The 14,325-nt window shown below is 42.4% G+C and overlaps 1 protein-coding gene across 6 annotated transcripts in view; it reads right to left on the reverse strand.

Moving 5' to 3' along the window:
• Window positions 1-317: 317 nt before the first annotated feature.
• Ewsr1 (EWS RNA binding protein 1) overlaps window positions 318-14,325 on the reverse strand; it is a 30,859-nt gene continuing 16,851 nt past the window's right edge. For 2 of the 6 annotated variants that reach the window (XM_075944189.1, XM_075944187.1), the window contains 11 exons: window positions 13,128-13,339; window positions 11,976-12,156; window positions 9,245-9,279; window positions 8,681-8,713; window positions 8,160-8,278; window positions 3,295-3,424; window positions 2,098-2,220; window positions 1,562-1,724; window positions 1,229-1,326; window positions 828-1,080; window positions 318-702 (listed from right to left, as the gene is read on the reverse strand). In XM_075944189.1, the coding sequence (XP_075800304.1) occupies window positions 663-702; window positions 828-1,080; window positions 1,229-1,326; window positions 1,562-1,724; window positions 2,098-2,220; window positions 3,295-3,424; window positions 8,160-8,278; window positions 8,681-8,713; window positions 9,245-9,279; window positions 11,976-12,156; window positions 13,128-13,339 (1,387 nt within the window). In that variant the 3' untranslated portion in view covers window positions 318-662. Of the gene's footprint in view, window positions 703-827; window positions 1,081-1,228; window positions 1,327-1,561; window positions 1,725-2,097; window positions 2,221-3,294; window positions 3,425-8,159; window positions 8,279-8,680; window positions 8,714-9,244; window positions 10,430-11,971; window positions 12,157-13,127; window positions 13,340-14,325 lie in introns of those variants that run through there. The other 4 variants (XM_075944188.1, XM_075944186.1, XM_075944191.1 and 1 more) reach the window with 3 other exon arrangements.

The raw sequence follows: 14,325 nt of genomic DNA on the forward strand, positions 1-14,325 counted from the left end.
CAGCAAAAAGGAACTAAGACTGACCTGTTGGCACTGCAGAGGACGCAGCGATTTAGGTCTATTGTCTCAGTGAAGACACTGAATGATCCTGTGGGCTTGGCTAAGTGGAGTTGGGATGACTAAAGGACTGATGGCTGGCTCAGTCTTCCAGAAGTAGGGGTGCAAACGATGCAGTAAAGCCTACCTTCCACCTCACTCTGTAGGCACAGGTTTCCAAAGGTTCACCCTTTCAAGAACATTCCTAAGTCAATTGTTCCCATCCAGTAAGGGCTGGAAAAAACTAAACAGGAGACTGCATTAACAGAGGCTGAGAAGGATGACAGTTTATAAACATTTGGAATTTTATTTAAAAAAAAAAATCACAACCATGAACATTGTTACAATTAGAGGCCCTCTTGGTTCTCCACAATGATACTGAGCATGCTCACAAGGGGTTCCCACTGTTAAGTCTTAAAACAACCATCTTTAAAAGGAAAAAAAAAACTCAGCACACTACTATTTAACTTGTTTTAATGTTTCTTCACAAATGGTGAAAATACTAAAGTACAGACAAGGAATAATCATAATGTTGTGGCCAACATTATAAATATGGAATTATAAATTTAAAACATTTTCTGGTTTAAAAAATAAATCTGGTCGTCAATGCAGCTCTGCAGGTCTCTTTAGTAGGGCCGGTCTCTACGTTCCTGACGGTGCTCGCCTCTGCAAAGTAAAGGGAGGCTTTAGTTAGAATGAGGAAGAAAGACAGAGCCCTATGAGAGCCCGGGTGCTCCAGGAGACTCACTGCAGCAGAGGCTGGCAAGGGCAGTGCTCTCCCCACCACATACTTATCCATTTTCCCAGGTCCTCCACGTCCGCCTCTTCTTCCTCCCATCTGTTCCATCAATGGTCCAGGAGGACCCCCAGGACCACCTCGTCTTCCTCCACCAAAGCCACCTCGGTCCATGCCACGGCCACCTCGGAAGCCACCTCTGTCTCCACCTCGGCCACCTCTGAACATTCCTCCAGGACCACCACGGTCCATAAGTCCACCTCTTCCTCCCCGCATACCACCAGGGCCGCCTCGGCCACGATCACCACCTAAGGCAGAAATAGTGGCAGGAGAGTCAGTCAGAAGAGTAGAGGCTGAGGCTCTGAGGACAAAGTGGTGGATCTGCTAATCCTTCTCCTAGAGCAGACACTACTCAATCACCAGGAAGCTGAGGGGCTCCAGGAAACCTCTACCTACCCGGAGGTGGGAAGGGTGGCGGGAGGAAGCCCTCAGGCTTGGGGGCCTTACACTGGTTGCATTCTGTTCTCCAGGCAAAGTTCTGGTTTCCGCAGCCCCTGCATAAAGTTGTACACAGCAGAAATTACCAACAGAACAGAGGGAAGTAGAAAGAGCCACACCATTCTATCCACAATCATGGGATTCCAGGCATGAAACACTAGGTCTGCACAAAGTCTCAGGCAGCGATGCACCCCAGCAGCTCAATCAGATCCATACCCTCAACAGTACTGCCCGAGTGGGAATGGGGTGACACCACTAGCAGGCTCTCAGTCTGCAGGGGGAGGTACATACGGATTGGGACACTGCCAATCTCCGGCTCGGTGCTGGACATTTCCTCCTCCAGAGGGGTTCCCTCGGGAGCCCCGTGGTCCTCGTGGGGGGAAGCCTCCTCTGTCTCCTCCACGGCCTCCCATGCGACCCATGGGCCCTCCAGGACCTCCTGGGCCACCAGGACCTGCAACAATAGTCAATAGTCACCTCTTCATTCCAACTTTGCTACAGGAAATTCTTCCACCGGGCCCAGAGTGCTGGCCATGAATGCTATTCTTTCTGTGTAATTCCATGTAGTCTCCAACTATGGCATTTTCATATAATGAAACTGACATCCAAGCAGAGGTTCTCTGGAAGGAACTTCCACCCCCTTTAGCCAGTTAACACAATAGTACAAACATGCAATGTTGGCTCAATGGTCTAGTATCAACTTTACACACCCTTTTCTTAATTTATTGCTCTATTAAGTTTCTCAAGGGCAAAAATTACTGGGGGGAAAAAAAACCAACCCTGTTTAAAAAGTAACAGAAAAGTAGCTAAAAGTGCCCGATTAATACCTCCACGAAGTGGTGGTGGCATCCCTCTGCCCTCACGAGGTGGCATGCCACCCCGCATGCTGTTCATCGGAGGCTTCTTTCGGGCAAGAGAAACTTTAAGTTTGCTTCCTTGAAAATCTTTTCCTGGAAAAAGATAATAGAACATCAGTGATCCTCACATTTCAACTCTTCTCTCTTCAAGCAGACACTTTACAACAAATTCCCCCTTATCGAACTTGTCTACCTCCGGAAGCATAAAAACCTGCTCTCTCAAATCTCTAGGATCTTTCCTGGTATGATTGGAGATATGTCACAGTTGGTAGGGTTTGTTTAACATGTACAAAGGTTTGGGTTCAATCCCTAGCTCTGTATAAGACTGAGCATGGTAGCTAGCTAGCTAATACTTATAATTTCAGTATTTGGAAGCAGAGTAGGCCTGGAAGATCAGGAAGCATAAGTTATCAATAGCCGCATGTGGAGTTTTGGCCAGCCTGGACTAGATGATAAGCCAGGAAAAAAAAATGGAGAGAACAAAGGCTGTTAAAGATATTTATTTAAGCAAGGTATGTGGCATACTCTTGTAATCCTAGCATATGGTAGAGAGACTGCCACATTTGAAACCAGCTTGCCCACACAATGAAAATGTTATTTAAAAGACATCAAAGGCCTAGGAATAAAACTCAGCACTCGTGAGGCAGAAGGATCTGAGTTCAAGGCCAGCCTGGTCTACACTAAGAAACCCAGTCTTGAAGATTCCCCGCCCCAAAGATGCAACTGCCCTAGCCTAATTATCAGAACTTGGTGCTGGCTGTTGAAACAATCAATGTACATTGGGGCAAAGACATTTTCCCTCCTGTGTATGTCTCTCTCATGGCGTTAGAAACCGAACCCAGGGTCTGTACACATTAGGTGAGCTTAAGCAAGGCAGCTTTGCAATAAAACACACATTAAAGGGATATTGTGACCCAGGGGTAGTGTCTGTGTGCTTTAACAGTCGAAGAGGAACATGATAAGCAACTTCTGTAGTAGACCATCTTAGTGATTCCTCCCTCCTCCTATACTGTGGTCCAGAAAAGGTTTCTGCATCTAGACTCTATTTTAATCGTTTCCAATATAGTATATGCTCTCCCGGAAGGTCACACACACACACACAACTGCTCTAAGTTCCTAAATATGCCTGAGTGAGCAGAATTCAGAGCAACAAGGAGCACATCATACCATCAAACCATTCCACAGCAGCCTTGGCAGTTGGCGGATCTTCATAGGACACTGTGGCATCACCTTTAGGCTTTCCTGTCTCCTTATCCAAGTAGATGTGGATCATGGGTTGCCCAGTTCTCTTGTTCATCTACAGATAAAACAATAATTAGGATGTGACTATAACACCCGAGCCTTAAAGAAGTTCATAGTTACAGGGCGGTGTACTCCTTTAATCCTAGCACCTAGACAAAGATAGGTGATCTGATCTCTGTAAATTCAAGGCCAGCCTGGTCTACAGACTGAGTTCCTGGACAGCCAGGACTACACAGATTAATCCTGTACCAAAACAAGCCAAACATTCACACACATAAACTGCTGACAAGCATTTCTGTCTTTTTTTGGGGGATGGTGCTGGATATTTTTCTAGACGGGGTTTTTCTGTGTAACCCTGGTGGGATTAAAGGCATGGGCTGTCACTGGCTGACCAAACATTTTTATCTCATTGAGCCATCTTTGACAGTATTAAGACTTAAAAAAGAATTATAGGTGGCCAGGCGGTGGTGGCGCATGCCTTTGATCCCAGCACTTGGGAGGCAGAGGCAGGCGGATCTCTGTGAGTTCGAGACCAGCCTGGTCTACAAAGCTAGTTCCAGGACAGGCTCCAAAACCACAGAGAAACCCTGTCTCGAAAAACCAAAAAAAAAAATAATAAATAAGTATGTATGTATGTATGTATGTATGTATGAGCCTTCAGAGGCCAGCACAGGGTGTCAGATCCCCTGGAACTTAAGTCATGGTTGTGGCTCACCATGTGCGTGCTGGAAACTGAACATGGTAAGGCAGCAAGTGCTCTTCATTACTTAGCCATGATGCAAACTGGGGATAGTTGCTCATGCCTATAATCTCAGCACTCAGAAGGGTGTGACAGAAGGATCATCACTGGTTCCAGGTAAAACTGGGCAACAGGGAGTGGGACACTGTTTCAAAAATCCTAAAATTATACATGTGTCAGTCAATACCATTTTTTGGTTTTGTGACAGGGTTTCTCTGTCTACCCCTGGCAGTCCTGGGACTGCTCTGTAGACCAGGCTGGCCTCCCAAGAGGCCACTGCCTGGCAATCAATACCATTTTTAAAAAACACAGGAAAGAATATAGCAAAAGTCATATAAACAAAACGTCATTTTAAAAAGATTTTATAGCCCAGAATGCCTGCATGTATGCACGTGTATCTCATGTACGCAAATAATCACAGAATCCAGAAGAGGATGTCAGATCCCCTGGAACTGCAGTTACATAGGGTTGTGAGTGTTAGGACTTGGGAAAGACAGCAAATGCTCTTTAACTGTTAAATCACCTATCTACCCAGCCCAAAATGAATGAGCATTCTACCTGTGAATGTCAGCATACTATTTATGTGCTGGACCCCCTGAGACTGGAGTTACAGACAACTGTGAGCTGTCATGTGGGTGCTGAGAACTGAACCTAGGTCCTCTGGAAAAGGAACCAGTGCTCTTGACTCCTAAGCAATCTCTCCAGTCCCACAAAACCGATGGCAAGTTTCTGACTTAACCAGAGTTAATTATTAACCCAATTAATACTAGAACTCTATGTGCATGTACACATGCATATATCTATCAGTCTGTCTCCATACAGCCCCGCCCCAAACAGTTGGCTGGGTGGTGCTAGAGTACACCTTTAATCCCAGTACTCAGGAGGCAGAGGCAGGCGGTTCTCTGTGAGTTTGAGTTCAAGGCCAGCCTGGTCTACAGAGTGAGTTTCAGGAGAGCTAACCCTGTCCTAAAAAACCAACCAACCACACAGAGACTGACAAGCTGGCTCAGCAGGTAAAGGTGCGTATTGCCAAGTCAACTTGAGTTGATCTCTAACATGGTGGAGAACTCACTGATTTACAAGTCATCCTTTTATCTCCATATACACATTGAGATGCACTTTTAAATACAACAAACTAAACAGAAGTAATCAACAGATCCCCTGTCCCCCAGGATCTCCCTGTGAAGCCATGGCTGGCCTCAACTCGGAGGTTGGCCTGGCCCCTGCCTCTGGAGTGCTGGGGTTAGAAGCATGTCACCACACCTGGCTAATAATCAACATCTCAAACATAAAATATAAGCACAGAATTTGGACTTTCACTTTTGCCCAGAGTGGATAGGACAACAGAAAATATAACAGCATATGGTGAATGTCTGTGTATGCATAGACATAGAAAACATGGGGTATTCTTGCAAAGGACCTGTGTTCAATTTACAATACTGATGCCAGACTTTGCAACTGCTGGTAGCTCCAGTTTCACCAAAAATACCCTCTTCTAGCCTTCTTGGGCGCATCTACATGCATGCAATTCAGAGACAAACACTCAGAGATGTTATAGATGGGGTTAAACCTGTACTGCAGACTGGACAGCAACTGTGCAAAGAGGGCTGATCAGACAACTGACACATGTACCAATCCCTGCACCCTACAAAGGGGAAGGAGAGACATGACCCTCAAATTGACCTCTGACCTCTAGAGATATTCTGTGGATTGTGTATATATACGCCCACATTTACATAAACATATGGATCTTAACTGTAAAGACAGACAATACAGAAAAACCTATTTTCCTGGCTATGGAGACTCAGAACAAAGCTGTCAGACAAATCAACCAAGTGCACCAGTCAGCCAATAGTTACATATGGGTAAACCTTTCAATAGATGTCACAAGGGCCCGTAAACAGGAAAAAGGAAAAGAAGTCAACAAAGAGCAGATCTGATAGCTAACAATATTTAAACCAAGAACTTCTAGTCCAGCCAGGTGTGGTAGCAATGTGCTTTTAATCCTAGCTCTGGGGAAGAAACAGGCAGGATTATCAGCCTAGTTTACATGGCCAGCTTCATGCCATCCATCTTTAAAAAACAAAAAACAAAAAAACAAGCCATGGCGCCAGGGCGTTAGTGGAGCACGCCTTTATTCCCAGCACTCAGGAGGCAAAGGCAGGTGGATCTGTGAGTTCCAGGTCAGCCTGATCTACAAAAGTTAGTTCCGGGGCAGTTAGGACTATTAGACACAGAAGCCTTGTCTTGAAAAACCAACCAACCAACCAACCAACCAAACAAACAAACAAAAAAACCAAAAACAAACCAACGTCAACGAAAATCAAAGCAACCTATAAAGAACTTCTAGTCACCAAAAGAATACAAGTACATGAACAAGAAGATAAAGGCTGAAAGAAGGTACTTCCAACAGACAAGGATTAGCACTCAATCTATACATGGCTAGAGTTGGTTTATTAGTTAAGAGCACTGGCTGCTCTTTTTTAGAACAGTTGGGTTCAATTTCCAGCACCCACATCGCAGCTCATAACTGTAATTCCAGTTCCAGGGACATATCACCTTTCTTCTCTCCTCTGAGAATACCAGACATGCACACAGTGCACACACAGACAAAACACTTATAAAATAATAAGTCAATCTTTTTGCTGCTGTTATTTTTGAGATAGGATCTCACTATGCAGAATAGGCTGGTCTTGAACTTATAGAAATCTACCTGTCTTTGCCTCCAGAGAGCTGGGATTAAAGGTATGTCACCATAGCTAGGCAGCGCTGGCTCACACATTTAATCCCAGCACTCAGGAGGCAGAAGCAGACTGATCTCTGTGAGTTTGAGGCCAGCCTGCCTACTCTTCAAGAAGAGTAAGTTCCAGGATTGCCAGGGCTGTTACAGAGAGACCCTGTTGTGTGTGTATGGGGGTGGGGACGGGAACACACACCCCAAGAGGGATCACCACACTTGCCCTAATTTACTAGTGTATTATATTTTCAGAATTTGGCTGCTTAATAGGAATGTGAAATAAAACATTATTGAAACTACATATTTTAGAGATGAAAATAAAATTTAAGTCTAAGGATGAACTCAATTGTTATAGGCCAAGTAATTAGAGTATATATCTAAATCAGGTGTGTGGTACACACCTTTAATCCCAATACTAGGAAGGGAGAAGCATGTGGCACTCTGTGAGTTCCAGGCCAGCTGGAGCTTCATAGTGAGACTCTGCCTTAAAACAAAATCAAAATTCATAAAATTCTAATTGTTTGTTTTTGTTGTTGTTAAATTCCCTCTGCGACTGGGTTTTTCTGAGCACTCCAGACTTGCCTTGAACTCAGACATCCTAGCAAACCTCCAATTCTTCTTGAAAAATAAATCTGTAAGCATTTAAATGCCTCTAGGTATTACACAGTTTATTCCTAGTGTTTGTATAAGCATTTGAACAATTAATAATTTGAAACCATGTCTCCAAGTAATTAACTATTCAGGGAATATTAAGAAAAACCTATGTTTATTTTTTTTCCTTAACAGAAAATGACAAGTTTATCTTTAAATTAAAAAACAAACAACAAAACAGCAGATTTAATAAAAGAATCAACAGTTGCTTAGCATTTTTCATCTATAAAAACTGGCTAAAGTTGGTGCGGTAGTACCAGACTGTAAACCTGGCACTTGGAAGGTGGAGGCAGAAAGATCAGGCTATCCTGTAATAAGAGAGAACTTGTTGGGGGGGGGGAGAGAAGACGATAACAATAACAACATCCCCCCTCCAACAGAAACCAAGCTAACAGGAGAAGAAGCTATTTATTTTTGTAGCCTTAAGGGCCTTGTGCATTATATTATGTACATCAGGCAAGTGTTCCATCACTGGGCTATAGCTCTCAGGCCTTAACACAGGGTCTTACACCACACAGTGTTTTAAGGAGTAAACTACAAGGTCCATATCTATCGACAAAAGAGTCAGGGAACTTCATCAACAATTCTTGGCATGGTTTTGCTATTTCAAACATGTCTTGTTGGCTCAATTTCTGCTGGATCACTTGATCACTAGCCATTTACCTTGACAACCCCACATTGCTTAAAGAAGTCTGCCAGATCATCCAGGGTCACATTGTCATTTAAACCTTGCACATAAATTGCACTGTTGTCAGAATCTTCATCAGGATCTATAGGAAGGCCTTCCAGAGAAAATAAGATAAAGTAGAATTACTGTCTGTATTAATAGTGGGGAGAGATAAGCTGACCTCAAACTGCTAATTCTCTTTTTTCAAACTCACCCCATCAGGAGCTAAGAATAGGGACTTCTTAAGCAACTGAACATTATTATCAAACAATATTCATAACAAAAGCAAGAGAACTACCAATCATACTGACAGTAAGATGGAAAGTTTTGGTTACTTTAAAACAATTGTAAAAGGAAGCCCCAAGTTGTCTGTCTTTGCCAAGAATGGCATCAGTCTATAAGGCTACTGAATTCTCTCTCTCTGTCCCCCCCCCCTTTTTTTTTTGGCAAGGTTGCTGAACTCTTATTTCTATGGCATTTACTCAAAACAGCACAAAGTTCAAGAATTCCAAGTTACCTAGATCAAGATCTGGTCCTTCATCCATGGGTCCTGCCAACCAGGAAAAGATCATATAAGATATTATTAGTGCAAGCCTTGCAAGCTACAAATCTTACAAACACACACAGCTATCTACTACACCACCATTTGATGGGGGACTCATTAATTCAAAATGACCCGCACTGCTAAAATGGAGCAGTGCCCCTTTAGCGTTTGTGAAGTTTGCTAGGGTTTCTTTTTCCTTTGCTCGTTTGTTTCTAAACCATTAACCAAATACACTCTTAATGCTTTATGTGCCAAATTAGTGTTAAATTAAAGCCAAAACCTTTCCTCCACATAAACCAAATTAAAGCTGTACTCTCCCCCATATTATAGAAGCAGTTGCTCAATACTTCAAGTTACCCTTTGTTTTGTAACCATAGGTTAACCTTATAACCCCTAAGACAATGCCGGCAGTACCCATTAGTCTCTTTTGTACAGATCATTTTTAAACCACTTATGAAACTAGTAAAAATTATAGTTTTCTAAAAACTGACTGTATTTTTTTTTAAACACTATCCATGGTAATACTCAAAAACTTACCACCAGGCTTATTGAAGCCACCTCGCTCTCCAGCGCTGCTGGGGGGATAAACGAAGAAATGAAGGCCTTTCCCTTTAAAAGCCAGTACCGCTCTGAGCCTTGCGGGGGCTCGTGGGGAAGAAGGGCACTGGCTAAACACATCTCCAAACAATGCATCTCTCTCATCTTGTCACTATGCCTTTCTTCAGGGCAGCTTGCTCAAATTTCCTTAATATACAACCTTGCTTGTTTGATTGGACACACCAGTGTGGCTGATTTCTTTCATGTCAGGGGCTGGTATTAATAGTGCAATACTTGGCAAATTAAGGAAGGAAAAAAAAAACCCTAGACCCAAACACCCACCCCATCAGCTGAAACACCAGGGAGCTTGGTATAGATCTGTGAAGGCGGAGACAATTGCTGTGATGAACCTTTCCACGTTCATAAAGGTGCACCCTCAACCTCTCCCAAGGGAGAGCCAAATGAGGCCCTAGGCTTCCTAACAAGTAATAGTATAATAGAGCAGGAGACAACCACATTAAATGTCTACAACACACATCAGAGGACGCATCCAGCCAATCTTCAGCATAAAGCCATACAGTCCAGGGCCCTAATGGATTCAACAGTTACTGTGAAAGGAGAATTTACAACAAATACCAAGGCTCAGCGGACTGGGGGTGCAACTTTATAGACATACCAGTTAAGAAATATACACTATAATACAGAGAGGAGAGGGAAGATGAGTTGTCGGGTTTTTTGGGGAGAGGAGAAGGCAGCATTTTCTAAAATTAAAAAAGGTAGCTCCCCAGTGGGAAGACCTGACGTTTTCTTAACCAGTATTGCACCTTTAATACCTAAATATACAATTAATTTCAAGCTGTTGCATGCAGCTTTGCTTCTCTTTTAAAAGTACACACCATAAAATGTTCTCTCTCTTCAAACACAAAGTTTACACTTTAATGTTACACAATTCTAGAGTATTATACCTCCTCTGGTTCATTACCAAACAACAAGTATGCAGTTACCAAAGTTACAGAAGGATTCCATTTATACAATGAATACATTTTGTTTAAAATATTCTATGTATATTTTTCCTCTCCATATGGACACCGTGTCTAGTCCCACTTTTCATTATGCTGCCGGCTGAGTACTGAGTACGGGTACTTTTTAAGTATTGAAGTGTATACAAGGCTCTCACTTTGTAACCTGTAGCATATAAATGCGACAAAGCATGTTAAAAAGTTTCCACGTTTAACAGCCAATGAAAATATCAAAATACTGAGGCAATGAAAAAGGGCATGTTAACAACATTGAGCGCCTTACCTGGAGCAGACACTGAAAACCATCACCACACCACAATAAAAAAAGGGAAAGGGAACTGCCCCGTGTCCTGTCCTCACAGGATCCAACAGACTGCTTCACAGTCTGTTAAAAACCTATGGGGTAGGCCATGGTCTCTTCTATGGCTCCAGGAGAGACTTCTCATATCCAGAAAGATGGGCCCCTCTAATAGTAGTCTAACAGAGTCAGTAGAATCATTACTTCTGGAGTATTAAGATGAATAAACTTCAAATTGCTTTTGCAATTGAAAAATACTAAGAATTCTAGGTGATTTGAGACGTGATGATAGTAATTTCAAGTGTCTATGTCTATTTTAAAACATCCATAAAGATGTGAAACCTTTATAATGGAATGATATCCAAATCAGAAGATCAATTTTTACTTTGTCAAATTATTCATAAAAATTTGCATGTTATGAAATAGCTTTTTCCAATAAAGATTTCACTTAAGACTTTATTAAAGTTATGCAGAATTAAACAAAACATTAACTATCTTTCAGCAGTATAGAAATTTGCTAGTACGTGAATAGGTCAAATTCATCATTTTGAAGTTTGTTTCTATAAAAAAGAATTGCTGGCTTTTTTTGAAGTTACCCCAATCAAATTTATATTCACTACAACATTCTGCATAACTTTTTTACTAGTTTATATAGGGACAGAACACACACGTAACTAAATCTGGATTATGTTAACCACTAACATCATACCTCACCTTCATCAAAGTATAGACACCAGAAAGGAACGAGGGATGGAAGGAGGGAGGGAAGGGAAGGCAGAGGCAGCAGGGTCACGTTACTGATCTAAACAGTTTTCTAAACCAGATCGTGGCATCAATCACAATGGTCAAACCAATTTAGACTTTTAAAATCTCCAATAGGGAGCGATGCTACACCCATACACATTATTCTGTAAAAAAGTTATTAGATTGTTCTGTGCTCCAACTCAGGCCATGGTTTAAGAGTTACGGGGCCAGTCTTCATCATGTTCAACAATTCTGGGTACAAACACTGGAAAACAGCTGCATCCTTTTTCTGCAGTACATACACCAAATATTTTAAGACAACCGTTCAAAGTTCACTAGTTAAAACCTAGGTTGTTAGATGGTTGTGTGTGTTCCATCCCAAATCTATTACCCAAAGAGGTTCTCACCTCTCAACACCATGAAGGGGACTGAAAGCTCTAGTTTCAAAGCCATTATTTGTTCACCCCAACCCAACAAAGGTTACTGGCAGAGAAAAAAAAAGCAAACTGCCACTTAAATGACATTTCCATGTTTTAAAAGATAGCTTGACCTCAACAGATTGCCCATGGAAATGTGGAATAAATTTCTTATGTCTTTCAGTCCCTTCTTCCCATTGAAAATCCTATGGATGAAGCAAAATTAGGTAAAAGGAGAAAAGGTTTGCTCTTACCCCATTCCACCGCGTCCTCCTCCCCGCCCACCTCTGCTCATGCCTCCACGATCAAATCCCCCTCTTCCCCTGCCCCGGTTATCAGGGCCACTCATGCTCCGGTTCTCTCCTGGTCCGGAAAATCCTCCAGACTCCTGCCCATAAACACCCATGCTACTGGGGTGGTCCTGTCGGAATGAACCTGAGGAAAAGAGTCACATCTGTAAGTCACGGACATTTATACCACTGCCTGACATCCTCTCTTGGAATCATGATCCCCTCAATTGTAAGCAACTGTATATGTACTACACTGGAAGTACTTCTACCAGAAGGCTCCCTTAAAGAACTATTGACTCAACAAGGCCAACACATTCTTGTACAGCCAGGCTATAATAAACACTTCCAAAGGGAAAAGGTGTCTTGGAAAAAAAGCACATTCACAGGTTTGGGTCTCCAAAAGCAGTTTCTTTGTACTACCCTCCAGAAACAAAAGTAGAGCTGGGTTTTCTAGGACTCTGAGTTATATAGCAAGGACCCTTAGTCATTCCAGTCAAAAAAGCAGAGATGAAACAAAAGGGACAGCCAAGGCTACACAGAAAATCCCTGTCCCCTAAAATAAAAACAAGGCCAAAAAAAGCAACAAGTGAGGCAGAAATCAAATAGTTAATAGAGATACTTTTAGGTTTTAGTTACTTCTCCAAATATAAGTATAAGCACAGGGACTCCATGGTAGAACTTGTTTTTAAGATCCTAGGCTTAAACCCCAGCAGAAAAGAAAACAAAACAAAACAATCAGTTCCACCCCACTCATATCCTAAAGTTTTAAAAATTCCTCCGACCTACAGTAAGGACTCTGTTCCTCTGCTTTAGGGATTCACACAAAAATCAAAATACACAGATTTTACTTGGCTATCAGAAACCCCAGTAGCCCTCTACAGCTACCTTTCCACTCTTAATGATTTGGGGCAGGTCCTAAAGAATGCCAGCCCTACTCGCTGAGACAGCCCACCCTGCTGACTGAATCCTACTGGGGCACCCAGACTATTCTCCAGGATGTCATGCCTCATACTCATACCCCTGACCCCAGAAGCAAACAGTGGTAACAAACAGCCCCCATTTTCAGAAACTCCAAGCACAAACACGCATATTTATTTCTCTCTCTTAGCAACTCACTCTGCTGCCCGTAGCTGCTGCTCTGTTGGCTATATTGACTTGGAGCCTGGCTGTAGGATCCAGTCTGAGGGGGGTAACTAGTGGGAGGCTGCTGCCCATAGCTGCTTTGTTGACCATAGCTACTCTGCTGTCCATAGCTGCTCGGTTGCCCATAGGTGTTCTGCTGAGAGTAACTGCTCTGATCGTAACTAGTTGGCTGTGAAGAGGAGTAGCTGAAAGAAAGAAAAAAAAATTTTCAGAAAGGAAAAAAAAAAGGCATGTTATTTTCCCCAAGACTCCAAATACAAGACATTTATGGGTATCCTAATAGTTACTTTTTTCATTGTCATGAGTCTCACGATATGCGTAGCCCAGGCTATTCTTCCACCTACACACAACGTTTCTGCCTTAACTTCATGAGTGCTGGTATGCTTCACTGTATCTGGCCAAGGCAACATTTTTTTGTATTTATAATAACAAAGCTTTAAATGGAAGAGAGAAAATTAAAACAACTCATGTATGTTCTGAGCTGCAGATTAGAGCTCCCATTTAAAACACTATTTATTTTGAACTACATTTAAGGCAAATCCAGGAGTTCAGATGGGCAGAATATTTTGTATATGTGCCCTTAGAAACAACTAATGCAGTGAAAAATGACACTGAAAGTAAGGACAAAGACTCAAGTGAGGCATTTGGTTCCAAGAACGCCTTCCTTTCTTTTTGTAGCACCAAGGCTCCAAACTAGGGCCTCATACACTAGGCAAGAGTTTTCTACTCCAGTCATCTAATAAGCTGAGTGGTGACTATGATGTTCTGAGTCACGGTTTTATGGTACAGTGTGAACATGTGTGTATGCCACTCCTAAAATGCCAGTTTTTCCTTCAGACTCAAAACTGCTTTGTTATAGTTTCAATCTTTTAAACATCCTTAGAAGTCTAGGAATAAACCTTAGGGTTGTTGTATCAAAGATGTTGTATCAAAGTCTCTGTGAAACTACCCAGCAAGTAATCTATGTATCTATACATACTATTAAAAATAAAACAAAACTTAGCTGGGCAGTAGGGGCACAAACCTGTTCCAGAACTTGGGAGGCAGAGGCAGGAGGATTTCTGAACGAGGCCAGCCTGATGTACAGAGCGAATTCCAGGATAGCTAGAGCTACTCACAGAAACCCAAAACCAACCAACCAAAACACACACACACACACACACACACACAC

This window comes from Microtus pennsylvanicus, chromosome 12 (assembly GCF_037038515.1).
Source record: "Microtus pennsylvanicus isolate mMicPen1 chromosome 12, mMicPen1.hap1, whole genome shotgun sequence".
Taxonomy (NCBI): domain Eukaryota; kingdom Metazoa; phylum Chordata; class Mammalia; order Rodentia; family Cricetidae; genus Microtus; species Microtus pennsylvanicus.